The 27,688-nt window shown below is 42.2% G+C and overlaps 2 protein-coding genes across 2 annotated transcripts in view; one reads left to right on the top strand and one right to left on the bottom strand.

Annotated features, from left to right (window-relative positions):
• The window catches only part of LOC135201904 (RANBP2-like and GRIP domain-containing protein 5/6), a 50,718-nt gene that overhangs the window by 8,576 nt on the left and 14,454 nt on the right, over positions 1-27,688 (top strand). Inside the window, exons 2-9 of the mRNA XM_064231201.1 lie at positions 9,687-9,912; positions 13,141-13,305; positions 13,595-13,767; positions 16,245-16,402; positions 17,051-17,171; positions 17,486-17,864; positions 18,073-18,309; positions 25,688-25,802. Coding sequence (XP_064087271.1) covers positions 9,687-9,912; positions 13,141-13,305; positions 13,595-13,767; positions 16,245-16,402; positions 17,051-17,171; positions 17,486-17,864; positions 18,073-18,309; positions 25,688-25,802 — 1,574 coding nt within the window. The remainder of the gene's footprint in view (positions 1-9,686; positions 9,913-13,140; positions 13,306-13,594; positions 13,768-16,244; positions 16,403-17,050; positions 17,172-17,485; positions 17,865-18,072; positions 18,310-25,687; positions 25,803-27,688) is intronic.
• LOC135201368 (uncharacterized) lies at positions 47-2,333 on the bottom strand. The gene is given in 4 exon segments (XM_064230211.1): positions 47-465; positions 623-1,477; positions 1,480-1,814; positions 1,899-2,333. Coding segments are annotated over 4 exon segments (1,698 nt in total). The 5' UTR covers positions 1,988-2,333.

The following is a 27,688-nucleotide window of genomic DNA, read 5'->3' as shown; positions in this document are numbered from 1 at the left end:
TTGGCCCTGCCTCCTCTCAGGATAGAAATTAAATGTCTTAAAGGCACTACTCAATGTTGATGGGGTAGTTTTTGTTGGGGCCCACCCTTTGAAGCACAGGTGTCACTTGCGGTTCAGGTGTAGCATATGAAGTTGATGGTGGAGAAGACAAGAATGGCAATGGTGTGTTTGTCCTGGATGACCCTCGAGATGATGACCTCGAAACAGAAGGATTTGGGCTGGGTATGGATCTTGAAGCAATGAACTCTCGTGCAGGATGTTGATCAAGCACGAGATCATCCCAAGATTTCTTGGGACCTTTTAGTTTCTCCATCTGTGATGTAGTGCTTTCAGGTGGCAGAATAGAGTATCCACACTGTATGAGGTAGCTGATGCATGCAGTCTCAAACATGCGACCTGAAGTTTGGGCACCTCGATGTGTTGTCATATGAAAATCAGTCTGACATGACTGCTCTGTGAATCCACCTGTAATTGAGTACAGAAAATTATATTAGATAAATAGCAGTGCAATAAAAATGGAAATTAAGTAGGCCTATATTATGTAAAAGCAATACCCTATAATTTTGTGATAAAAAAAACAATAAATTTTGAATGTGCAATACTTAATGGGCTATATGCTTACCGAGGTCTATGGCTTCAAATAATGTTGAAGGTTCCTCATGCACAGCAGCTGCACTACGAAGTTTGCTGTAGTCAGGTTTATCTGCATCAAAGGGAACTAGTCCACACTTTGAAAAGCCTGACTTTATATTTGCTGCTGATACAGAGTCATAGTAGATGGGCAGAAACACTTTAGCAAAATTCACTTGCGTTATCATGTCATCTGGGTTTTTCCTTTCGAACTCCTTGGCCCCTTTGGTCCAGTTCTTTTTAAGTGGGCCAAACACAGCCACATCCAAGGGTTGCATGATGTGGGTGGTATTAGGTGGTAGTCCGTACAGGATAATGTTCATACTCTTTAGGGAAGAGGCCAAATAGAAATTGTTTCGGGTTTCATGCCAATCCGTCCACACAATGACTGGCCGTTGGACATCATTTTCAGTTAGCCAATCATTGAACGTGTTGCACAGATATTCATACAAGTTTTCAAAGTTTATGTACCCCTTTTCGCTCTTCCCCACAGCACATAGCAGGTCTTCTGGAAACTGTTCCGCCATTTGATAACTTATCCGTTTTCTTGGATAAATTATCATGGGAGGCGGAACTCTCCCATCTGCACTTACAGTTGCTAGCACAGATATGTTGGCCTTGTAATTAGGACCACTAACTTCGAAAACATTTTTTTCCCCTTGATAGCCAAACTTTCCATGTTTTGGTGACAGGGAAAACCCTGATTCATCAATATTAAAATTGCGTGAAGGATCATGTAATGCTTCTAATAACTCTTCCTCAGAAAAATAAGTATTTGCTTCAGCAAACCATTGCCTGATCACTGTCTCACTGATGTTATGGCGAGAGGTGGTCAAGGTTTCAGGGTGTGGATGGCAACTTCAGGGTCTCTTTTCCGGAAAAGCCGCCACCATTTCCTCTTTGGAGCAGCATCAAATGAGGAAGGCCTTCTCCTGTGCGTTCCTTCTTCCTCCTCATTCTCCAGAATGCTAGTTACCGCATCAAGAACATTTTGTCTAGTGACGGGTTGTGCTCTCCTTAAAGATCCTTTGATGTAAGCCATTAGCACTGCCTCTTCAGCTTCTGTCAATAGAGATTTAGGCCCCATTTTCTTGCTGACAGGAGTCCGGCCAGTATGTTTGTGCCGAAGTGTGGCCTCTGGGATATTATATTTCTTTGCAGTAGCCCTTATTGACAGCCCATACCTGAAACAATTGTAAAGATTAGGAGAGAGAGAGAGAGAGAGAGAGAGAGAAAAAAAAATACAATAGTTTTCATATTTTACCCACGTGTTAATTTCTTCCAAAGCATCATCTATGTCTTTCTGAGTATATTGGCTTCTTGGGAAGAGCCGACTTTTAACAGTATTTTTATCCATTTTAACTGAACTTGGGTAATTTCCTTTTAATAATATTTACTTTTTGTTCCTGTTAACACTTAATTTATAATCTGTAAAGAAAACTAGACATGAAATAATCATTTCTAAAGTGGTGCCCTATGGTGACGCAGTGCGCATGGCCTAGTGGTGACGCGCGTCACCATATGGCCAGCTCACTGCGTCACCATAGGGCCCCAAATGCCCCATGTTCAAGGATTGATTGCTCATCTATGGTAAGTGATTCTGAGCTCTCTGTCCTATGTTTGAAAGGTCTAATATTGTTCTTCATGTTGGTGTGTATTAGACCTTCGTACAGCTGTTTTGAAAATGTGCGTCACCACTAGGCCACCACGATTTGGTGGCCCTATGGTGACGCACTAGTTTTCCCTCAGCCACACCCAGACTAATCATCATTGGTCTTAATATTCTCTGGACATCATCTCCAACCACCTTAGAGTACCCTGAAATAACAAATGTTAACAAAAATTACCACACATGGTCTTGATGCAAGCAAATGTAGAAAGTAAAAATCCTTACGTTTAGCTAAGAAAAACAACAGAAAAGGTCAAAACTGTACATTTTCGGTCCTCGAAAAAAAAGTTGTAGATATATTTTCATACAATTTTCAGAGTGAAAAGAACATGCTCCAGCCTTTATTTTCTGACCTAGAGAATGTTCCTACGATTACTAGTATAAAAATTATCATTTTTTTTGTTTTTTTTGCGTCGCCATTGGGCCCTGCGTCACCATTGGGCCCCTTACCCTAATTGTTTGGTGGATAATCGGTGCAATGAATGTGAGAGATTGACCGATGATGATTGGAGAGTATGAGTCCTATCGCCTTAAATTGGAGCGCAATAGGATCAGGAGGTCTTCCTCCAGGAGTGGTTCTACCAAAGGTAAGGCTAACATCTCTCCTGTATTAACACCTGTAGAGTTTGCAACCCCTAAACCTGTGTTGCCTTCGGGCTCTGATTCTGTGTCGGGAGAAGCTAATGCTCTCTCTCTTATTTTGGAGTCTCTACGCACTCTGGAGACCAAAGTGAAAGCCTTGGAAACTGGCTCGGTGCAAGTGTGTGATCGTGCCCCTAGTGTTGTGGAGGGGGCGTCAGATCGGCCCCATAATGCCTCTAGGCCTAGACCTCTATCAGACTCCCAAGACTCAGGGAGAGGGTATGTCGAAAGCCGCAAGAGGGTTACGGGGGCTCCCCACCGATCTGGCGTCCCTTCGGCAGGCCTTGTGGCAAAGTCCCAGGCTGCCAAGGAGCGCGCACGAGCGCGCGTCCTGAAAGAGTGCTTTTCGTCCTCCGGAGCGTCCTCCCCGCGCAAGGGGTGGAGCGCTCGGAGAGACTCTCGTCCTCTGAAAAGGACGTTTCGTGTTGAGGACGCTTCACGTCCTGTATCGCCGCTTTCTTCGGAGGATGCGTATGACGCTTTTCCGCCTCAGAAAAGGGGTAAGATCTCCTCCGATGAGGACGCTGGGTTGCGTGCACAGGCGCGTCTCCCTGAGAAGCAGGTAGCTGTACCTGTGAGAAGGAAGGAGGCGTCCCCTCGCCCCTCGTCTTCTCGCAGGATCAGTCCTGCTTCCTCTGTTCGTTCTTCTCCAACGAAGAACATTCTTTTGTCCCTTCAGGACCAGCTATCGACGCTTATGGCTCAGAGGACTCGCCCAGCAGCAGTCGAGCCTAAGCGGAGGAAGGACCTTAGACTGCCCGTCAAGAGGACGAAGCAGTCTCCTTCTCCCTCTCCTACTTCGTCTCGTTCGCCCGATCGCTTCTCCTTCGGCGATTCGCCGATCTCGTTCGTCCTCTATAAGGAGGCCGGTTGCGTCAAGACGCTTTTGAGGAGGACGCTCAGCACGACGTTCGACAGGACGCTCGTCAGGACGCTAGGCAGGACGCTTGGCAGGACGTTCGGCAGGACGCTCGGCAGGACGCTCGGCAGGACGCTAGGCAGGACGTTCGTCAGGACGCTCGGCAGGACGCTTGGCAGGACGCTCGCCAAGACGTTCGGGGCGCTTTTCAAGACGCTTTTGGGGACTCCGACCAAGAAGTTGTACCCCAAGACGCTAGTTTGCGCGCACAGGCACGTATTCCAGCTAAAATGTCTTCCTTTCGTTTAAGAAACGTAAGGACGCTTCGCTGGCAAGTGAGGCTGCCTCGGGTGTCGCTAAGGACGCTCGTCCTCGTCAGGACGCTCTACCTGCTTCAAGTGGTAAGCGTCATAAAGAAGACAGCCGAAATAAGGCTTCTTCTAGTAAGGAAAGGGGTCCTTTGATTAAGGCAAGACCCGACATTAGTACGCCCTCTCCGGACAGGCGGTCTCCGCTTCCGTGTAGAGAAGAAGGAGAGCTGAGTAGTTCGGCTGACTCGGTTGAAGAGGAACCTTCTGCGGCCCCTTCAATATCGGACTATAAAGTTCTCGTGCGGCTGTTGCGTTCTTCTTTCGAAGACAAGTTTCAGCCTGCAGCTCCCAAGTCTCCTCCTTCGCAGTTTTCATCATCTAAGACTGGTAAAACCCCGGAGTTTGTTGAGATGAAAACTTCGCTCTCCACTAAACGTGCGTTTAAGAAACTCCAAGATTGGATGGTACGAAGGAGAGATCAAGGCAAGACGACTTTCGCTTTGCCTCCAGCTAGACTCAGCGGGAAAGGGGGCATTTGGTATAGAACAAACCAAAGAAGAAGTAGGAGTTCGTATCCCTTCTTCAGCTCAAGGAGATTTCTCCAGCTTGGTGGATTCGCAGAGGAGGTCTCTTTTATCCTCTGCTAAAGTGACCTGGACCTCTACGGAGACGGACCATCATTTGAAGGGTCTGCTCCGGACTCTTGAAGTGTTCAACTTCCTTGACTGGTGCTTGGGAGTTCTGGATCTGCAAGCAAGAAGCCCAGAATCTCTCAGTCTGGGGGAGCTGTCCAGCGTGTTAGCATGTATGGACAAAGCCGTCAGGGATGGTTCGGAGGAGATCGTCTCTCATTTTGGAACGGCCTTATTGAAGAAGAGAGCTTTGCTGTGCAATTTCACAGCTCGTTCAGTAACTCCAGCTCAGAAAGCGGATTTGCTGTTTTCTCCTCTTTCGAACCATCTCTTCCCCCAGACTTTAGTGAAGGACCTGACTAACAGTTTGCAAGAGAAGGCAACGCAGGACCTTTTAGCCCAGTCTACAAGACGTTCGGCAGTACCTTCAACCTCTTCAGCTGCGGTTCGTTGACCGCCGAAGAAGGTTCCAAGCCCTTTCGTGGGGCTCCCCCCTCGGAGAGCAGCTCCTCGAGGGAGAGGGTTTTCAACGAGGAAGAGCTTCCTTTAAGCCAAAGCCTTCCAAGTGAGAAGCATGTCCTTCAGACACCAGTCGGAGCCAGACTGAAGTTTTTTGCGGGAGCGTGGAGAGAGAGGGACACGGACTCTTGGTCCCTCAAGATCGTGGAGCAGGGGTACAAGATCCCCTTTTTAGATCTTTCCTCCTCTTTCTACGACTCCCAGAGACCTTTCTCCATCCTATCAGGGAGAGAAGAAGCAAGCATTATTCGATCTCCTTCAACAAATGATTGGGAAAAGAGCGGTGGAACAAGTCGCGGACCTGGGGTCTCCAGGTTTTTACAACAGGATTTTCCTAGTACCGAAGCAGTCGTCAGGTTGGCGTCCAGTTCTAGATGTAAGCAGGCTCAATCTTTTCGTGGAAAAGACCAAATTCACGATGGAGACGCCTCATTCTGTTCTGGGAGCCTTGAGACCGGGCGACTGGATGGTGGCCTTAGACTTGCAGGACGCGTACTTTCACATCCCGATCCACCCTCTTTCAAGAAAGTATCTAAGGTTTGTCTTAGACAAAAAAGTGTGGCAGTTCAGAGCTATGTGTTTCGGCCTGACCACGGCTCCAATGGTGTTCACTGTAGTCATGAAGAACGTGGCGAGGTGGCTACACTCTTTGGGGATAAGAGTTTCCCTGTACCTCGACGACTGGCTGATCAGAGCGTCGTCGAGAGAGAAGTGTCTGAAGGACTTGCAGTTCACTTTAGCCCTAGCAAAGTCCCTGGGACTCCTGGTCAACCTCGAAAAGTCGCATCTGTGACCCCAACACAGTCCATCGTGTATCTGGGGATTCAGATGGATTCAGTGGCTTTTCGAGCGTTTCCGTCCCAGGAACGTCAGCGGCTAGGCTTAGAAAAGATCTCAGCCTTTCTAGGGAAAGAGACTTGCTCGGCGAGGGAATGGATGAGTCTGCTGGGAACCATTTCCTCGCTAGAAAGGTTTGTTTCCTTGGGAAGACTGCACCTCAGGCCTCTCCAATTTTTCCTTGCGGACGAGTGGAAGGCCAAGGACGATCTCAATGCCATATTGAGAATATCGCTTCCGATAAAGAACCATCTAAGATGGTGGTTGGACCCTCAGAAGCTTCAGGAGGGCGTGTCCCTAAGTCTTCTGAGCCCCGACCTAGTGTTGTTCTCCGACGCTTCCATCACGGGCTGGGGAGCAACACTAGGAGGGAGGAAGTGTCAGGCTCCTGGAGAGGGGAACAGGTAGCCTGGCATATAAATGTCAAAGAACTGGCAGCAATATTTCTGTCCCTGCAGTTCTTCGAAAGGAGTTTGAAGAACAAGATTGTTCAGGTAAACTCAAACAATACCACAGCACTCGCTTATTTGAAAAATCAGGGAGGAACACACTCCAGAACTTTGTTTTCCCTGGCGAGAGAGATTCTGCTGTGGGCAAAGAGAAGAAATGTGACTATCCTGACGAGGTTCATTGCAGGAGTGCAAAACGTCAGGGCAGACCTTCTCAGTCGTCGGGAACAAATCCTACCGACGGAATGGACCTTGAACAAGGACGTGTGTCGAGACCTTTGGACGTTGTGGGGACGTCCTCTGGTCGACTTATTCGCGACGTCAAGGACCAAGAGACTTCCTCTTTATTGCTCCCCGGTCCTGGATCCAGAAGCGATCGCGTAGACGCGTTGCTTTGGAATTGGACGGGTCTAGACCTCTACGCCTTCCCACCATTCAAGATTTTGGGGGAAGTCGTGAGGAAGTTTGCGGCCTCAGAAGGGACGAGGTTGACCCTGATCGCTCCGATGTGGCCAGCGAGAGAATGGTTCACAGAGGTCATGTCTTTCCTTGTAGACTTTCCAAGGACATTGCCCTGGAGGAAAGATCTACTCAAACAGCCTCACTTCGAAAGGTTTCACCAAAACCTCTCCGCTCTGGGTCTGACTGCGTTCAGACTATCGAAAAGTTGGCCAGAGCGAGAGGTTTTTCGAAAGCAGCTGCGAGAGCAATCGCACATGCAAGACGTGCTTCCACAAGAGCTGTTTACCAATCGAAGTGGGCTTCCTTCAGGGCATGGTGTAAAAAGGAGGGAGTTTCCTCTTCCTCGACCTCTGTGAACCACATAGCTGATTTTCTGCTCTTTCTCAGGAATGTGCAGAAATTAGCGGTCCCTACCATCAAGGGATATAAAAGCATGTTGTCAGCGGTTTTTAGGCACAGAGGCCTTGACCTTTCTGACAACAAGGACATTCATGACCTTTTAAAATCTTTCGAGACTTCGAAGATTCCTCAAATGAGACCTCCGTCATGGAACCTTGACGTGGTTCTTAAGTTCCTTATGTCAAGTCCTTTCGAACCGCTTCAGGCAGCGTCTCTTCGAAACTTGACAAGGAAGGCTCTTTTCCTAACTTCTCTTGCGACGGCTAAGAGAGTTAGTGAGATTCAAGCGTTTAGTAATTTAATGGGATTCAAAGGAGACAATGCTGTCTGCTCGTTGAATCCAACTTTCTTGGCGAAGAATGAAAATCCTTCGAATCCTTGGCCGAAAACTTTCGAGATCAAGGGTATGTCAAGTCTGGTGGGCCAAGAACCAGAGAGAGTCCTGTGCCCGGTCAGGGCTCTCAAGTTCTATGTACATAGAACAAAAGAGGTAAGAGGTCCCTCAGGTAATCTCTGGTGCTCTGTGAAGAGACCAGAGTTACCTTTATCGAAGAATGCTGTTGCTTTCTTTCTGAGGGACGTCATTAAGGAGGCTCATTCATTTTTCCAGAAGACTGATTTGAGCCTCTTACGAGTGAAAGCTCACGAAGTTCGAGCTGTCGCTACCTCTCTTGCCTTCCAAAAGAACATGTCAATCAAGGACATTCTTGATTGCACCTTTTGGAGGAGTAACTCCGTCTTCGCCTCACATTACCTAAGGGATGTGAGAACGATTTATGACGATTGTAATTCACTGGGGCCATACGTTTCTGCGGACACAGTCTTGGGGTCCGGAAGTAGCTCTTTCCCTATCCCTTAGTTAGGATTAGGTTGAGTTTTGTTTTTGTGTTTTTAGGTTGTGGTGAGTCTTATGTGAAGATCTCCCATCCTTTAGTTAGTTTTAAGGGTTTTTTTGAATAGTTGGTCAGGTGGTGGTCAGTTGCTTCGTTGCCCTCATATGTATGGCCTCGATGGTCTTGTCACGTTGAGGTCTCGTACCCGTTGACAGATCATCCAGAGCGCACCAGCACTACAGGTCTCCACCTGGCTGGCAACTCTGATTTAAGCAAAAGCAGCCTTAAGTGACAGTAATCACATAGTCTACTTTGCAAACAGGTGAGGAACCAAGATGTATATCATCTACTTAATTTAAGTTTCCTAAAAAATCCTATTCTGTCTCTTCCCACCATCCGAAGGTGGGATTCAGCTATATATATATCTGTCAGGTAAGTGGCATGAACAAAATGTTATTGTTATTATACAATTAAGTTTGTTCATACTTACCTGGCAGATATATATAATTAAATTGCCCGCCCTCCTCCCCTCAGGAGACAGTGGCATTAATAAATATGAATAGAAAATGGGAATGGTTCCTAATATCCGCCTCCCAGCGGCGGGAATGGGTACTACCACCTGGCCGCCCACTGCGTGTGCCGCGAGTTTTGAAATTCTGTCGGACTTCAGAAAATACAGCTATATATATATATCTGCCAGGTAAGTATGAACAAACTTAATTGTATAATAACAATAACATTTTTACAAAATTAAATAAATTATTTATTAGAAAAAACATATAAGTTGGTAAAATTTATGATTTGTCTTGTAAAAGAGGCCCCACAAAGGGTTGTAAAGTCGTTTAGAACTCGTGGAAGGTATGGAAATTTTTGTATTTTTTCCTTCGCCATGTGCAAATATTTGCATATCTTCCTATTTTCCTCTTTCCATTGATGTGTGTTTGTGTGTGTGTGTGTTTTTTTTCTCTCTCTCTCTCTCTCCAAACTTCAAAGTTTTGCTGGCATGGAGTGCTGCATATCGATTTATTATCCCGGCTCCTAAGGGTTAATATTTTACAAAAACATTGTTTAAACTTTTATATTTATTTTTTGCTCCCCCACACTGCAGAGTAGTGTACTACAGGCTTGTGCACGATTAATGTTTTTGCTCTGTTTAAGAAGGGATGTGTTATTTAATAGTGATGTAATTTCTTTCTACATCAGGTATCAGGGAAAAATTTATTAACTATTGGAAGTATGTCATAGAAATTAACAGGTTGCTAGAATGAACAAGTTACCAAGACAGTGCTGCACATATTGTATTGCTTATGTATTATTATTCTGTATCAAGGAGAGAGGTACTGCACTGAGAGCTGGTTGTTAAAACTTGAAGTTAATGCTCTATTGTTATTGTAAGGTATATTTTCCTGATCGTTTTCTAAGGTGGACTTTTCTTATTTTTCAGCGTAAAGTACGAGGATACAACATAGCTCGTATGTACTACAATGTTGGAGAATATGAAAGTGCACGTCGTTACCTGTCAGAGTTTCTTTCAGTGCGCCCAAAGGCCAATGATGCACATCGCCTACTGGGACAGATTTTTGAATCATTAATCCTGAAAGAAAAAGCTGTTCAAGCCTACAAAACTGCGTATGAATTAGGGGAGGGCCAAAGGGATCTTGTTTTAAAAAGTAAGTTGCAATCACTTCTTAGTTTAGTTGTTTCTTTACAACCCATTTACTGTTATGCAATGCCTTTTGCTGTTTATAACTGTCCCAGTTACACCAATTTGCTTTAGCTAAGCAGAATGTTCAACTAGAACTTTTGAGGAAATTTTGTATCTGAACTCGAACAAAAAACAGTAATCTGACCCAATGATTCATATGATATTTGTAAACAAAAGTGGTTCAGACAGTCGCCGCTAGTCTGCATTGTTCCCACGCCCATCTGGTGAGGAAAACGGTAAGAGCCACCATTTTAATTTAAGAAGATTATTGAAAATTATTATGGAAGAAGCATTTGTGCGACAACCTTAAAATTCAGCAGAGATTTTTAATGATAGGCTAACCCGTGAAGGGTCAGTTGTCAGTAGTTAACTACCATCACAGCTATCAACACTGTAAACTATCTATAATAAAGGTAAAAACCATAGGTTATTCAAGTGAATCGCTATAGTCTCACGAAAATGTCGTGGCTGGTGACAGGAGGATTTTCCCGGACTGAATCGTTCACAGTAAAGAACATTTTGGTCATTTTATCCACAAGGAAACTGATCTACTTAAACAGTACAGGCAGATTAAGCACACAGATGGAGTGTTTGGTCTGTATTTATCCCGGATTTTCTTTTTATTTCTTCTAAAAGCTACCTCGAGTAATCTTTGCACGTGTGTGTTTGCATACAGACGGAAAAGGAATGATTAGTAAATGGCTTGAAATTATGGCATTATTACAGGATCTGTGATTATTATTTCCAAAATCACACAAAGAAGGAAAATCATTAAGAACAACCAAAATTTACTCTGTTTCTTTATTAAACGAATACAGTAAATGACAAATCTCGGGTAAAGTCATAAACAAGGGATTAACCTCGAGGCTGAGATTAAAAAGGATAAATAGACCTGGCAGAGCTGTATTCTTTTCCTGGCCCCACCTTAGTGATATTAGAATCTTGAAAAGATATTTTTTATACTTTAACATCTAATATGTAACCAACATCTAATATGTAACCATCTACAACGATAGAGCCTATCAAAGCAACGCAAAGGCAAGGTATGGTTGACCCTTTACACTAGAGATTTGATAAGAGATAACCTTTCTGCACTAACCTGTTCCAGAATAAGACTGCCTCCAAACTCCCTATAAATAAGTTGATCTTACTGAAAGATTTAATCAGGTACTGGAGTCAAGTCTTGAAAGGATTGAAATTCCAGCTTGCGTGATTAGGATTATAAAGCCATGAAATTCATTTGGCCTTTCATCTTCTTCTACATTTAACAGTGTTTTGTTTATGTATATTGTCATTCGCTCTACTCAACTTGTAAAGAAAGTACTCGCAGACGTGTTCTTCCCGCTTCAGTCGTGGAAAGAGCGGAAAAAACTGCAACATGTGTTCTGTTTTCAGCAAGGTCACTAGAATATGACGTTCACAATTACTTTGCGAGATAAAAGATAAACAATGGTTCTTTGACTGATGTGACGAGTTTATGTTTGGGCACGTGAATCTACCAATATTCCAGATGTAAACTATTTTATGATTATTTACAGTAAGGAAAAAGAAAAATATAAGAAATGAAAGTGTTGGTGGAGGGATTGGTCTCGCACCATCCAGTACAGAACTTAACCTGGCTTTACTAATAAACTGATGAGCTTTTTCCCCTTTGTCTACAAAGGGGAAACTTTTAAATTCAAAATGAAGCATTCTGATGACACCTATCATCTGCCACAACATTTTGGTTTGACTATAGGGATACCACTTTTGATACTGTAAACAAAACAACTGTAATTACAGTAATTACCATGAATAATTACAATAATTAGATGTTAGGATGAGCAGCTCTCACTCTGTTACAGGTGTAAGATCTCTATCTAATTCTATAAACCGGAAAACTCTATAAACCTAAATATCTTGTGGAGAGAGTGATTATTTAAGAATGTTTAAACGTATACGTACCATTACAGAATATAAGCAGTCATCATACCCCTTTTGCATTTGATATTGTTTACTTTCTCAAAATCTCTGCTGGTTGAGTAGTACTATCGATATCTTCATTGCCATTACTTGGCTGGTAGAAGAGATGTTATTTAGAGATACTGTTTCTTGTATAACAAAGTTGGGTTTAAAACGTGCACGATACTTAATGGTATAAGCGTTAAGTGTGATTTCAACTCTTCTGAATATCAATTTTGCCTGCTCTGTTATTTTTTCTTTATAGTGACGACAAGTAACGCAGGCAATGAGAAGTTTCTCTATTTGGTTGTTACCATATTGAATATGAGCAGAGCAATCTGCCATTTGCATGCTGGTTTGTTAACATTCTTAAAATAATCAGCTGATTTCATTTTACTGATATGATCACTGTCTTTAGTTGCCGAATGGCACTTACTATATGAAAGAAAGCTGGGTTTAAGAATTGCAGCTACTTTATTTGTAAACGTAGTGTATTGAATGAAGTACTGCTTGTGTGTTGTCAGTTTTAAAGTGCTTCTGCCTGACAAAACGTTTAGCAGTCTGCTCATTATTCGTAATTCCCAGTCATGCTTGACTTAAGATGCTCATAGTTCGTAGTGCCCAGTCTTGACTTTACGAGCCTTGTTGTTTACTTGGGGCAATATTTTCTTGCTAATATTTATAATTAAATTAAGGGTTTTGCATGATTGATAAAGCTATCCTTAATATCTGGGTTCTTTCCAATTTGTGATGCAAAGCTCAATGTGCTTTGTGAGATACACATGAATCCGATGCATTAACTCCACATATCTGTCACCACACCATAATTTTTGTGCTCTTTGCTCTTGGGAATGGTCCACCCAAAGCAGATTGTTTTGCGGTCAGCATTGAAGGTTGTTGGTTAACCTCACATTTCACATAAAACAAGCTTTGTAGCTGACCAATAGAGTCTGGTGAAATGGTGTCCAGACTTAGAGATATCTTGTAATTGAAGAATAAGAACTTTTGTCAAGTTTACCTTCCTTTAGTCTAACATGAAATATCAGAAAAACCTGCTTTGTTCTAAGAACTGTGAAGAATAAAATATTAGTTATATAATGTGTTGAAGTCCTACAAACAGATTTCAGGTTGCCTTAGTGTACAGTACTGTATCGGCTTTGTTAATACTTATTGGGAGTGTGATAGTATAGCTACTCAACCTCAAGTTCAGGCACCCTTGCTCCTCTGATCATGATCAAAATTTATCTTTCAGTTTGTGAATTGTACTGTGATGTTCCTTGTGATGCTTCAGTTCGTTTATACTGGGCTGATGAAGGGGATCGTCTTTTCCCACATCATGAGAATGTTATCAGATTGCGTGAAGCCATCATTAGTACAAGCACTAGTTCCCGTGAAGAGCTGGAGAAGCTCTATTTTGGTATGTGCCCTTGTGTGTTTGTTGCATTGTGAGTTTGATATAATGTATTCCATAGTTTAATTAGTTTTTGCATAAATTGCTGCTGGATTTGGTAAGCAAGGTCAAAGCATTTTTAATATGTGTACGTAACAGATGGCTGTGCCATGATAGGTTTTGAAGATTGACAAAACATTTCTTATAGTGCTAATTGGAAATATAACTAATAAAGATTAAAAGGAAGTTTTACAGTAACCTATAGTATTGTATTGTATGGACAGTACTTGAATACATACTGAAAATTTTTTTTCAGATGAAATTAAGGCTAATCCTTTAAGAGTCAAGTTATATACAAGCCTGTTACAGTTATACAAAGACTGGAAAGGCAAAGAAAAGGAGGCCTATAAATACGGATTCCAGATTGAAGCTAGAAAAGCATTTCCTGATTCCTTAGAATGGTATCAAGCCCTTTCTGATTCTAGTGAGGTAAGGAAACTGTGAAGTTTGAAGTAGTACTTTAGTATGGTGCTTTGTTCATATAATTATTAACAACTTGGTCTTGTAATAGATGTACATTTTAGTTGGGGAGCAGTTGTCATTTCGTGTGATTGAGCTAAAGAGATTTTTTGATTGATTCAATAAATTTCTACATCAAAAAGTACACAATTAGGTGTTAGCATTTTTTTTTAATATTTTTCCCAAATTTGGTGCCAAATATGTGTTAGGTCCCAGAACCTCTATTCCAAAATTTTCACCTAACAAGATACGGTCATGTTCTACATTTTTGGAAAGCTCTTAACCCTTAAACACCGATTGGATGTATTAAACGCCGATTGGATGTATTAAACGTCGACGAAAATTGTCTGTCGGGTGCCGAATTGACGTACGAAACGTCGACGCAAAAAAAAGTTTTTTAAAAATTTACAGAAAAATAGTTATAGGCGTACTTGGCAAAAACTTTTGAATCAGGCACCATGAGGGATGTTGGGAGTTCACGGATCAAGCTGTTGTTTTGTTTACAATCCTTACCCAGGCGCGCAAGCGCGAATTTCTTTCTTCTCGCAATAAAAAGCATGTGACACATCTCGGAAATTATTTCGTCACTTTGACACAATTTTTGCACCATTTTTTATTAGCTGTTACGTAGAGTTTTATATATGAAAATGTGTGCAATTTCATGTAGAATACAACAAAAAACAACCCATGGTTGTAGCTTTTTTCAGTTTTGAAATATTTTCATTTAAATAATGATAAGTGCCAAAATTTCAATGCAATTGTAAGCTAAAACTCTTATATTTTAGTAATATTCAATCATTTACCTTCATTTTACAAATTGGAAGTCTCTAGCACAATATTTTGATTTATGGTGAATTTATGAAAAAAAACTTTTTCCTTATGTCCGCGCGGTAACTTCCGAAAAAATCAAATTTTTTTGTCAGATTGTTGTAATGTTTGCACCGTTTTATATTAGCCGTTACATAAGGTTTTATATATGGAAATGTGTGCAATTTCATGTAGAATACAACAAAAAACAACCCATGGTTGTAGCTTTTATCAGTTTTGAAATATTTTCATATAAATAACGATAAGTGCCAAAATATCAACCTTCGGTCATCTTAAACTCGACCGAAATGATAAAAAAATGCAATTGTAAGCTAAAACTATTACATTCTAGTAATATTCAATCATTTACCTTTATTTTGCAACAAATTGGAAGTCTCTAGCACAATATTTCGATTTATGGTGAATTTATGATAAAAACCTTCCTTACGCCCGTGCGGTAACTTCCAAAAGAATCATGAATTTTTTCGTGCGATTGTCGTAATGTTTGCACCATTTTAAATTAGCCGTTACATAAAGTTTTATATATGAAAATGTGTGCAATTTCATGTAGAATACAACTAAAAAAACAAACCATGGTTGTAGCTTTTATCAGTTTTGAAATATTTTCATATAAATAACGATATATAGAAAAAATTCGACCTTTGATCACCTTTAACTCGACCGAAATAGTCGAAAACTGCAATTGTAAGCTACAATACTTACAGTCTAGTAATATTCAATCAATTACCTTCATTTTGCACCAAACGGGAAGTCTCTAGCACAATATTTAGATTTTTGGTGACTTTTTGAAAACTGCTTTTTTTTACGTCCGTGCGTTACGAATTCATGCATCATATTGTGATAATATTTTCTCTGTGTTGCTTTGATCGTTTTACAATTTGTTATATACCAAAATCATTGCAATTTAGTGTACAATACAAAAAAAAAATAATTAACTCATTATAGCTTTAACCGTTTTGGTCACAGCGCGATTTGTATACAATTATATATGAAATTTATTTTTCGCGCTGTCGTATATTCCAATATTTATATATGATAATATTTTTTTATTTCTGATGGTTGCATACTATACTTCAGGCAATGACAAGAAAAGGAGCCAAAAATGAACTCTTAATCTTGAAAATTAAGTCTGGGATGGAACTTTAGCAGCCCGCCAAAAAATGCTAACATCTACTTTTGAGTTTTTAAGGACCTAACAGATTCAACAGCAAAATTGCTTTAGACACAGCTTGATGGCAGGAACCCTCACTTTTTAGACATTTCCCCCCTACTATTTGTGAACTACCTTAGTATGTCATGTGTTGGATTGTAAATTCTTGTTAGCTTTGTTTTAGCTTCTTTTCCCAGGAAGTCTTTTGTTTGAAGTTGCTGAGGGTTTTGTAATATTTCAGGTAGAGATTGTTATGTATGAACAAATTAGTGTCTAATAGTAGGGTGTATGTACTGTGATTGTTTTCCTATATCATCTTAAAACAAGTTGTTTTGAAATTCTTGGTGAATTGACTGTGCCGGAGGTGCTTGCTTATCTAAGGGCCACTTTTATTTTTTCCAGTGAATAGTAAGTATCTCTGATCTTTAGAAATTTTGTGTCCCATGGCTATTTTACATATTTATTGCAGGTATATCGAAACATAGCTGATGTTGATGATGATGTTGAATTCCATCGTAACTATTTGTCAGTGTTGGAGCGTCTTGTGTATCTCACATTGGCTTCTAGCAGCAGTACTGCACTTCTATCACAGTGTACACACATGGATGCATCAACACTATTACACAAGTAAGTGGGGTGACCTGACTTTTGACAAATATATTGTACATGTACATGAAATGTGTAGATGTCTTATTTTGACATAGTTTAGCTTTTTGTGTTAATTGAATTTTTTTTATTTTGAGTACCGTGTGAAGTTTTGATTATTATATATTAATTTTTGTGTAATTCAGTAGTTATAAATCAGGTCAGTTGAATTGACTTTTTGGTGTTCACTTTTTTGTAATATGTTCCACAGGAAGAGGTGTACACACTCACTAGTCTGTTTAGTCTGCCTAATCATAATATTGGTGTGTATAATATACACCATGGCCAGTCTGTAGTAGGAAATATAGATGGTTATGTAGTGTTTCTTCATCCTCCAGCTAGTTTTTTTTTTTTTTTCTCACTTGTTTTATTGTTTGTCACTTTGATCCAACAGACTATTGTCTACACTAACTTTCTTGGAATTCTTGGAATCCTCTTCATGGAGCTGTATATTGTCAGCTTACTCTTGATTCAAGTTTCACACCATGTTGGAGAATTTTGTTAGCCATGAAAGGAAAATGAGTTGATTGAAAGAATGGTCTGGGTAAACTACATTAGAATGTTAAAGCATTTTTCAGGAAAGTATTTATTTTGTTTATACACATTAAAATGGTGTTGTTATACCTGCAGGTTTGATCAGGCATTAATGACCTCACTGAAAATAGTTGGTGAAGATCAGGTCTTTGGGAAATTAATGGTTGGACAGCTTTATATGCACATGGCTAGTGTCTTGTTACATAGCTCAAAGAAGGTGAGATATATTCGAGAATTACTGTTTTATGTGAACTTTTATTCTGTTAGAATTTGGGGAGTTTTTAGATCATGTCTATCATGCTTAATTTGTAAGTGTATAATTGCTCTTTCTGTGATAAAATGGTTAAAGTATTTGTTGGTTGGGAGATAATTTTGATGAGATATACATAGTTGCACAACTGCTATTGTTATTGATTGTTTTGTCATGATATAAAAAGAGTCTGTTTACATGATATTTTATGGTTTTACTCTAGTGCAATTTGTAGATAGTTATTCTCTATTATCACCTACAAAAATTTTCTCTTATTTTAGGAGAGTCTGTTACAGACCAACACAAGTGCGGGTGCTCTTCTGTTTCATGCTTGTCGTTTCCGACCATCTGAAGGTGGCCACCCATCCAAATCTCAGACTTCTCAAGAACAGTTTTGGTATAAATTAGCTTGTCACAGATTGTCGCAGGCTTATCATGTCTTGCATCACATGGCCAAAACAGAAGGAGAGAAATCGCAGTTCCTAGAGACTATAAAGCAGAAAATTAGCAACACAGAAGCTCAGGCAAACATCTTCACAACAATATTTGGCAGTTCTTACAGTAATACCATGGAGAGCAGCTTCTTCATGAATGATGACAAATTTTACACCGCTGTGTTAGCATACCCTGAACCTGAGCAAGTTAAAAAGTGGGATTCTGGTGAGTATATTGCTGGTCCCTCAAGATAAAACAGCTTGAAGTTTTTTTTCCCAGTGAGATGTTAAAATTCATTTGTGGTGGTTAAATCTGTTGCATTGACAGTTTTGGCCTTTGGTAAGATGTGAAAAGATTATCAAGTTGAAAATACTTGCTCTGGAATTATAAAATTGAAAATAGTTAATTGCTCTTCTGCATTTCTCATCTACAGTGGTGGGGAGTATGTACTGCTCAAGTTTGAGAGATATGGTATGGTTGTGTATGCAGCAAGCGCCAAGTAACCTTAAGGAACCACAGCCTTACTATTCCTTTGCGCTCTTCGAAGGCCTTCAGTTTTCATCAAATAAGATTAATACAGGGGCTGCAGAAACACTATGCCATCTTGATCTCTTAGCATTTTTGGTGGCTACAGTCTTTTGTCAGAAAGCAGCTTCAAAAGATGCCCATGGTAAGTTCATGCAGCCATTCAGTTTTGGTGTTGGATGATTGTAGAAGTTTTAGTGATTGTATGTTGTTATTCAACAGCTACTTTTAAATCTTTAATATAGTTATGGAATAACAATGAGTGTAGTAATGTGTAGGACTGGATGTTGCATCTATAGGATTGGGGCCATAGTTGGAAATAATTGGAAAGATGGGAAATTTTCCATATCAGCTATGCATGCATGGAGAGGAGAGTAGATTGTTGTTTTGGTGGTTACAGGATTGCTTGGGAGGTTGAAAAGATCAAGGTAGGATCATCAATATGTAGAGGAGGTGGTTGCAAACAATGATAGGGAGGGGAGTGTTGTAGATAGAGCATGTGAATTTGCAATGCACATGATGTATTTATTGGCTTCTGTTTGTACTGAACCACCAGTATTTAGTTCAGTTTTCACTGAAATTTGTTCATACACGAAACAAACCTTCGGTCTTAACATTAGGATTTACTAGCGCCAAGCTGGAAACCGGTAGAATTAAAATTACACTTGTGAGATCCAGGGACTAATGGCATCTATACCAGGTCACGGGGCATGTATACCCAGAATGCCCACGGCTACCTGTGACCCATCAGTTATTTTCCTACCGCCTTTAAGATAAGACGTGTTACTGTCTATCTCTTTTAAAGCCGGTTTTTCAGTTTGCCCGTTCTTTATCCATTTCCATTTTTTCATTTTTTAATTTTTTTCATTCCTTTTCTTTCTCCAAGTGTGATCAGTGTGTGGTAAGAGTGTATACGTGGTATGATGGAGAATTTTGCCTCAACATCGGGATCGTCTACCGCTTCGAAGAGGAGGCAAAGGAAATGCCCAGGAGTCAGTGGCTTTCCATGTTCTAGGTTCCTAACTTCGGTGTCGACGGATCCTCATCCAACGTGTAGTAGGTGCAGGGAAAACGTATGTACGGTTACTAATCCGTGTTCTGTTTGTTGCGGTTGGTCGGTGGAACAGTGGAAGAAGTTCTATGGGAAAAGCCAATACAAAAGGAAGGGGGTGACGCCATCTTTGGATGACCAAACCTTACCGGCTTCTTTTGTATCGGTAATAAACCAGGCTGCTCCATATGTTTCTCCACCTGCTTTTGAATTGTCTCATACCCCTTCGGTTTCTCCTAGCGGTTCTGTATCGGAAACGTCAGGAGGGGCCTTGGGTAATTTTATGAATAATTTGCACTCTCCTTTGTTCCCAGCAAGTAGAGGGGGAGATCCGCCATCTTTGTTCCAGGCTCCTGCTACTCAAGCGCATAGGTTAGATGGTACGTGGTCAGCGCTAGGCCTACCAGGCGGACCAACCTTGGATGGTCTGCTTGCGCATTATATGACGTCACGGTTCCAGCAGGGTCCGGCAGCGCTGAATGTTCCTCATCCCCCGGGCTTGCAATTTATGGGAATTAATGCCGCGGCTTCACCATCCCACTCAGTATTTACAGCGATGCAGAACGTGGGAGGTAGTTTGGCAGCAAACGTGCGGTTGCCAGCAGAAACCTCTCAGTCTCTCCCTACGAGAGGGATGACGTCACAACATACGTCACACTCTGAGATGGCAAGCGTGATGACGTCACAGACCGATTCTCGGCCTTTTTCGCTGCACCCAGACGCTAATACGCCTTCTGACCCGTCAATGCAAACTGTAATGCGGAAATTACAGGATATAGAGGAGAGAATGAATAAGAGAGACAAAAAGAAAAAGTGTGATTCGCCTTCTTCGTCTTCTTCCTCTAGTTCGGCGTCATCGCTAAGTCCGATAACGTCACGGCGAGCGCCAGTCAGCGTTGGAGGAGGATTTGGGAGTTCCTGGTGGATCCTCGGGCCAAGAGGAGAAGAATCAATTCTTCCTCTTCTTCGGACCAAGACTGTCATTTCCAAGTCAGCAAGAAGGTCGGAAAATCAGTGGCTATTAAGCACAAGGTTGGCAGACGAAGCCGTTCGCAAGAGTCCGAACAAGCGAGAGAGGTGACGGCCGGCGAGCTAGCGGCCGAGGCGGAGTTGCCAGTTCGGATCACAAAAACTGCGATACCTCTGGTAAAATCGACGTTAGCGGCGAAAGGTGCAGCAGAGGATGGAATGCAGGTCCCAGTTTCGCCCGTAAGGCCGTTCAAAATACGTACGAAGGACGATAAGGCTCCTATTAAAAGTATGAAAAATAGAGAGTTGGCAACCTCGGAGGATACGTTCGTGGAAGGCAGTGTCCGTCTGGATAGAAGGCCGAGGCCGGGCTCGCCGACGCTCGAAAACGATGCCAATGCTAATAGAGACGAACTTACCTCTGTCTTAAGGGAGCCTTCATCTTGGAGATCTAGACGAGATTCTCGCTCTAGATCCGTGAGCAGAGAAAGAGTGAGACGTTCTCGTTCCCCTGCTGACTATCTGGGATCGAGCCAACAGCGGCCAGCAAAGATCAAAGAGACCGCGGCCGTAGGGGCAGGCGGCCGTGGAATTCCGGGCCGTCTGTCAGAAGATAGAGGCGAGACAACATCCCTCGTGACGGAGAGTGGTACACTAGAGCCGGAGGAAGGAGAAAACCAAGAGTTTCTGGCCTCGTTTGCAGAGGTTATTGATTTGATTCGTCAATTCAATAGCCTTTCGGAGAAGACAGAAACACCGGCCAGTATGCTTCCTCCTGGAATTGACATGGCGTTTGGACTAAAGAGGGATACCAAGGTGTCGTATGAATTGCCTTGTTCGAGTCATGCGGAATCGGTCTTGCAACACATAAACGCAAAGATTGCAGGGAGGGATAATTCCTTAAGATCTAATAGATCATTTAAATTTATTCCCCCTCCAATGATAAAGCAAAGGAAATATTATACGACACCGAAGGTCCCTTTGCTGTCTAGACAAATGAACCCTAATGTTGTAAGGTTAAGGCCTGGATTAACCTTGGATCAGGTTAAAATGGAGTGCCCTTCGATGACGTACCAAGAGGCTGCTACGTTAGAAGCAACAGCTTCTTCTGTCTTTCAGGCTGCGTCCTGGTTAGACCTTTGGTCAACAGCAGTGGCGAAAATTGCATCCTCGGAAGCAACAAGGAAAGTAGTGGATGAACCATTGTTCATTAGATTACTACAGTCAGGGTCCAAGGCGATTGCGTACCTGACAAACGTAAGTGCCAATGTTTGGGCAAATATCCTACTAATGAGGAGAGATGCAGCATTGGCTAGACTAAGCCGCAATGTGGATTTGGATTCCCTGTTAGCAATGAGGAATGGGGATATCTTGGAATCGCAACTACTGTTGCCAGAGGTCATACTGGAAGAGGCGATAGATAGAAGAAGGATGGACACTAACGATAGGTTGGTGCAACAGGCAGTTAGGAAAATGTCTAACAGTCAAACTACTCCTTTGGAGGGAAGACAACAGCAGATGTCTCGAAAGAAGACAGTGAGACATAGCATCCCTAATAGAGTCACAAGACCCTCTTCCCCAAAGAGGATAACTCATCGCCCTTTCACAATAGAAAAAACAACAGAGGAAGGGGCAATAGGGGAAGAGGGAGAGGCTCAAGAAGATAGGATTGGGCGCCTCCCATCACTCGGCCACACCAGTAGGGGGTTGCCTGGCAAATCACTGGAAGGTGTGGCAGGAACTAGGGGCAGAGCAGTGGGTGGTGGATGTTCTCAGGATCGGGTATTTGATCCGTTCGAGGTAACCCCCGCCCCTGACAGATCAACCATTACCCCACGTCACTTATGCCCACAAATCTCAGAAGGCCACTATTCTGCAGGACGAAGTGAAGAAGATGATGGAAAAAGGAGCTGTGCAGCAAGTATGCAGTCCGACAAAAGGCTTCTACAGCAGGATTTTCCTGGTACCCAAAGCCAACGGGGAGTGGAGGACAGTAATAGACCTGTCAACGCTGAATCTGTTTATAAGGAAAACCAGTTTCAAGATGGAAACTCCGAAAACGGTTCTACAAGCAGTCAGAATCGGAGACTTTATGCTGACAGTCGATCTAAAGGACGCATACTTTCAGATACCAGTCCATCAGTCTTCAAGGAAATTTCTCCGCTTCAGTCTTGCAGGGAAAGCTTTCGAATTCAAGGTCCTGTGCTTCGGATTGACAACGTCTCCTCAAGTTTTTACAAGTGTGTTCACCCTCGTGTCGGCGTGGGCGCATGCTCAGGGGATCAGGCTAATAAGATATCTGGACGATTGGCTGGTGATAGCAAAGTCCAGGGAGAAATTACTCAGGGACAGGGCGGCCCTCCTGCAGCTTTGTCACAGCCTAGGTATTGTGGTGAATCAGCAGAAGTCGCAGCTGGATCCAGTCAACGTTTGGAATATCTGGGAATGGTGCTAGACACAACAGCCAAAGTATTCCGACAGACCAAAGAGTAGAGAAAGCAAACAAGTGGTGAATGCCTTTCTGGGAAAGCAGACACAGCCAGCAAGACAGTGGCAGGTGGTGCTGGGAATCCTAACCTCCCTGGAGAAGCTAGTACCACAAGGAAGGCTACACCTTCGGTCCCTACAATGGAGGATGAAGGAGTTTTGGTCACCAACAGTAGATCACCCGTACGAGCAAATTCCCTTGTCGGCAGAAGTGAGGAAAGACTTGCTGTGGTGGGTGGACGACGACAATCTGACAGTGGGTGTTCCCCTTCAACAATCCTCCCCAGACCTCTTGCTGTTCTCGGATGCGTCACTGGAAGGTTGGGGAGCCCATATGGAGGAGTTGATGGTGTCAGCAAAATGGAGTTGCAAGGACAGAGAACTCCATATAACGTGCTGGAGTTGAAAGCAGCTTTCCTGGCTCTACAAGAATTCAGGGAGAGAGTAAAGGGACACTCAGTGGTATTGATGTCAGACAACACCACAGTAGTAGCTTATATAAACAAGCAAGGAAGCCTAGTTTCTCGGCAGTTACATGTGATGACAGTTCAACTTCACCAGTGGGCTATAGAGAACCTGGTAGACATCAAGGCCAGGTATATTCCGGGAAAAAGAAACATAGTGGCCGACAAGTTGAGCCGCAGGGATCAGATTCTGGGAACGGAGTGGTCCCTACACCAACAGGTAGTGGACAGGATGCTCATATTGTGGGAAGGACTGATCATAGACCTATTCGCAACCAGGTACAACAAAAAGTTGGAAGTGTATTGTTCAGTAGTCCCGGACGCAGAGGCAGTAGCAGAAGATGCGCTACAACACCCCTGGGACAATCTTGGCGTGTACGCATTTCCTCCATTTTGTCTAATCCGTCAGGTTCTGAACAGGGTAATGCAGTCTCAGAACCTCAAGATGACCCTGGTAGCCCCGTTATGGCCGAAAGCAGAGTGGTTTCCAGACCTACTGGAACTCCTAGTAGATGTGCCAAGAGAGTTACCTCCATGGAGCAACCTTCTGTGTCAGCCTCACGTGAGAGAGGTACCACCAGTCGGTGAAGTCCCTATCGCTTCACGGGTGGAGACTGTCAAGTATCTCCTCCGAGAGCGAGGGTTTTCGCAGAAAGCAGCAACTCAGATGGCAGGTAATATCAGAAAATCATCTGCGACAGTATACCAAGGAAAGTGGTCAGCATACTGTGATTGGTGTCGTAGAGGGAGCGTGTCTCCACTCGGTACCACTGTTCAGCAGTTAGCAGACTTTCTGATATATCTCAGAACAGAAAAACATATGTCTGTATCTGCAGTGAAGGGGTACAGGGTGCTCTAGCCTCAGTCTTACGAATGAAAGGAGTGGACATATCGTCTTCATTGGAGTTGGCCATGCTGATGAGGAGCTTTGAACAGTCATGCCCACCAAAGGAGCTAAAAGCCCCCAGATTGGAATCTGACCAAGGTACTGAGTAGTCTGACAAAACCCCCCTACGAACCACTAAGGCAGTCCACGGATAGGAGCCTGACCCTGAAGACAGTCTTCTTATTGGCCCTGGCTTCAACCAAAAGGGTGGGGAGCTACATGGCCTCTCATATCTCATAAAGCACTCGAGAGGTTGGAGATCATGGTGTGTGAGTTTTGTCCCAGAATTCGTGGCAAAGACCCAAAATCCAACAATAGTAGACGGCAGATTCGACTCCTTTACCATACCTTCCTTGGCAGACTTTGTAGACAACGACAAAGCTGAGATGCTCATGTGCCCCGTCAGGGCACTAAGGGAGTACTTAAAGAGAACAAGGCACCTCAGGCCGGGGTGCCATAGGTTGTTCGTAAGTACAGGACGGAACAAGAAGGAAGTGTCCAAGAATACAATATCATTTTGGCTAAGGGAGACGATCAGAGATGCTTATACTGCAGAAGACAGAGGGTCAGATAGCCAGGTGGGAGCTAGAGCTCATGACATCAGGGGTGTGAGTGCTTCCCTGGCATTTAAGAAGAAACATGTCTGTGGATAAAATTCTGAAAGCTGGCGTGTGGAAGCGCCAAACAACTTTCACCTCATTTTATTTGAAAGATGTTGCCCATAGATCCTTGGACACCTTTTCCTTGGGTCCAGGGGTGGCGGCCCAACAAGTGATATAGTTCATCCAGTGCCCCTGGCGGGTCAGTTTGCGTCTAGTCTAAGATGAAGGTATGATAGTAGAATGAATGGGATGACTGGTCTTTTTTCTTTACTACTTTCTTCCTACTCCTTTAACTACGGGCAGTATGAAGGAGAGTACCGTCATGTGCTGGAACGGACTAGATGCAGGTGAGATGGTCAGCCATACTGTGCGCTATCTTAGCTGATGATATACTTTTCAGTAGCAACACACCCCTCTGGATAATAAGGAAAAGAAAGGGGAGGGTGAAGGTGGATCCAGTCGCAAGGGACAAGAGTAAACAGTAGAATGGTATCTACACCCAGTGGGAGGAAACCAATAGATCCGCTTATATCTTTGGTCCTAGGTTCATTGTCCATTCTCTTAGAATTTCCCTATATATTCGGAAATGGATAAGGTGGCAAACTCCCAGTCAGTTGTAGAGACTTACCTCCCTCCAATAGTAAGTCTATCCTAATGTTAAGACCGAAGGTTTGTTTCGTGTATGAACAAATACCAAATTTGTAACTAATTTGTATTTTTCATAACTAACAAACCTGAGGTCTTAACAGTTAAAGGCCCACCTCAAACCACCCCTCTAGCAGTCTAAACTGGGTTAGAAATATAACTGATGGGTCACAGGTAGCCGTGGGCATTCTGGGTATACATGCCCCGTGACCTGGTATAGATGCCATTAGTCCCTGGATCTCACAAGTGTAATTTTAATTCTACCGGTTTCCAGCTTGGCGCTAGTAAATCCTAATGTTAAGACCTCAGGTTTGTTAGTTATGAAAAATACAAATTAGTTACAAATTTGGTATTTTTATTGGGCTTCATATTCATGTGAATTTCCAGTATTCACTTGAATTCCCTTTGGTTTTCAACAGTTACTGTATATACTCGAGTAACGTGTGATCTCGCATATCATGCGACCCCAAAATTTTCACCAATAAACAGTGGTTTTGTCATGTATCTCATGTATCATGCGAGTTCTTTTCTGAGGTCAGTTCATAAGGTTGGTGGTTTAAACGTGCTAATGGCCGAGTCGTTCAGATGTGTGCTGCTGCTAGTGAAGTTACGGTAATTTTCTTACTAATCTCGAGAATTGAATAGAAGATCTCAAGATTAAAAAAAGAATACCAAGATAATAAAATAATTGTAAAAATAACACGCCTTGGAGTCCTAAATCATTTCTCTCTCTCTCTCTCTCTCTTCTCTCTCTCATCTCTCTCTCTCTCTCTCTCTCTCTCTCTCTCCTCTCTCTCTCTCGCTCTCTGCTCTCTCTCTCTCTCTCTCTCTGCTCTCTCTCTCTCTCTCTCTCTATCTCTCTCTCAGAGAAATAAATACTGTAATTTGAATCTTTCACCAACGGGTATCGGTAAATGTGTAGACATTGTGTGCGTGTTTAAAAAAATGTGCAGTACACACATTCCGATGTTTCGGTTTTTGGAATTTTTCAATCTCGGAAATGTGAGGTCAGATGCATAATCAAACAAACATCACTACTGCAGCAAAAACATTTTTTTCCTTTGTTTTTCATTATTGTTATTTATTAATTACAGTTTATTTAAATAAATATTAATATAATACTGTTACATGAATGTGAGATAATTAAGATCACCTATAATAAAATAGTGGGACAATTAATATCATATGTTCACTAATAGCTATTATTTTCAAAACAAACATTCCGAAAGCGTAAAAAATATATGTACATAACAATCAAAATTGTTTTGCAGTTCAACTTGTGAATTTCAACAATAAGTATGACTATATAATATATTTCGCCATATTGATCTTGCAGTTGAAGAGTCGTAAAATTTTGAGGATGGTCCGGGAAAAGGATTTGTACTTTGTGATTACATATCGCTACAACACCATGTGGTATTTTCATACCACTATATTGATGACGCATCGCTACGACACACTGGTATTTTTCATACCCGTATACAATAAAGTTAAAATGATCTTATTATATTATTGTTTTCACGAAGAAATAATTATATAAAGAAAATTATCAAGTAATTTTTGCCGTCAGCAGTCAGAAAATCATGAACATGGTAACGTTCAAACTTAGTGTCATCCACGGCATATATCTATAAATAGAACAGAAGCAGAGGGCAGTCATTGGATAACAGATCTCCGCTGGCTACCAACCAGCCAATCAGGTGTTAGTTTATACTACTCCTCGGTGAATTTCTTAGAATGAACGTTTACACGTAACACACTGGAAGCTAACGATGATGCGTTTCTGCTTGCATACAGTATGTATTTTTGTTTTTATTAGTGTCTCTCTCTCTCTCTCTCTCTCGTCTCTCTCTCTCTCTCTCTCTCTTCTCTCTCTCTCTCTCTCTCTCTCTCTCTGGTTAATCTTGGGATTTTCCATGGTCAACTCTTGGGATTTTGTAAGAAAAATGCAATTATTTGAGTAGCAGTAGCAGCAGCTGCAGCGCACACCCAAATGAATCGGGTAAGCCTAGCACGCCAAACAATAGTATTTACAAAATGAGCGGAGCTGTCTGGCTGGGCTAGCGGTTTTGGTCCACCCACGGTTTGATCGCTTATCTGCCAAATTTATAAAAACAACAGAGATAAAACCATTTCTCCCATTACAGATATCAAATATTATCTTTTCCGTTGCGCAGAATTCTAAATAAATTACGTGGTTCACGATTGATAAAGTTTTTTTATGCAATAACAAGAAACGGAGTCAGATTTTCTATCAACCGGGCATCTCATTTTGGTGCTGTTTGCGAATATTTCAACCAGTTCCACGTGCGTTTAAATCCATACGACTGTACAGTCTGGAGGCAGTTCTCCCTTCTACACATATCTTGATTTCTTAATATCGTAGTATAGAATAAATTGGTGAGCAAGGAAATATGAAA

Source organism: Macrobrachium nipponense, chromosome 28 (genome assembly GCF_015104395.2).
Source record: "Macrobrachium nipponense isolate FS-2020 chromosome 28, ASM1510439v2, whole genome shotgun sequence".
Taxonomy (NCBI): domain Eukaryota; kingdom Metazoa; phylum Arthropoda; class Malacostraca; order Decapoda; family Palaemonidae; genus Macrobrachium; species Macrobrachium nipponense.
The sequence above is the reverse complement of the archived record's forward strand: the minus strand, read 5'-3'. Positions and strand labels throughout refer to the sequence as shown.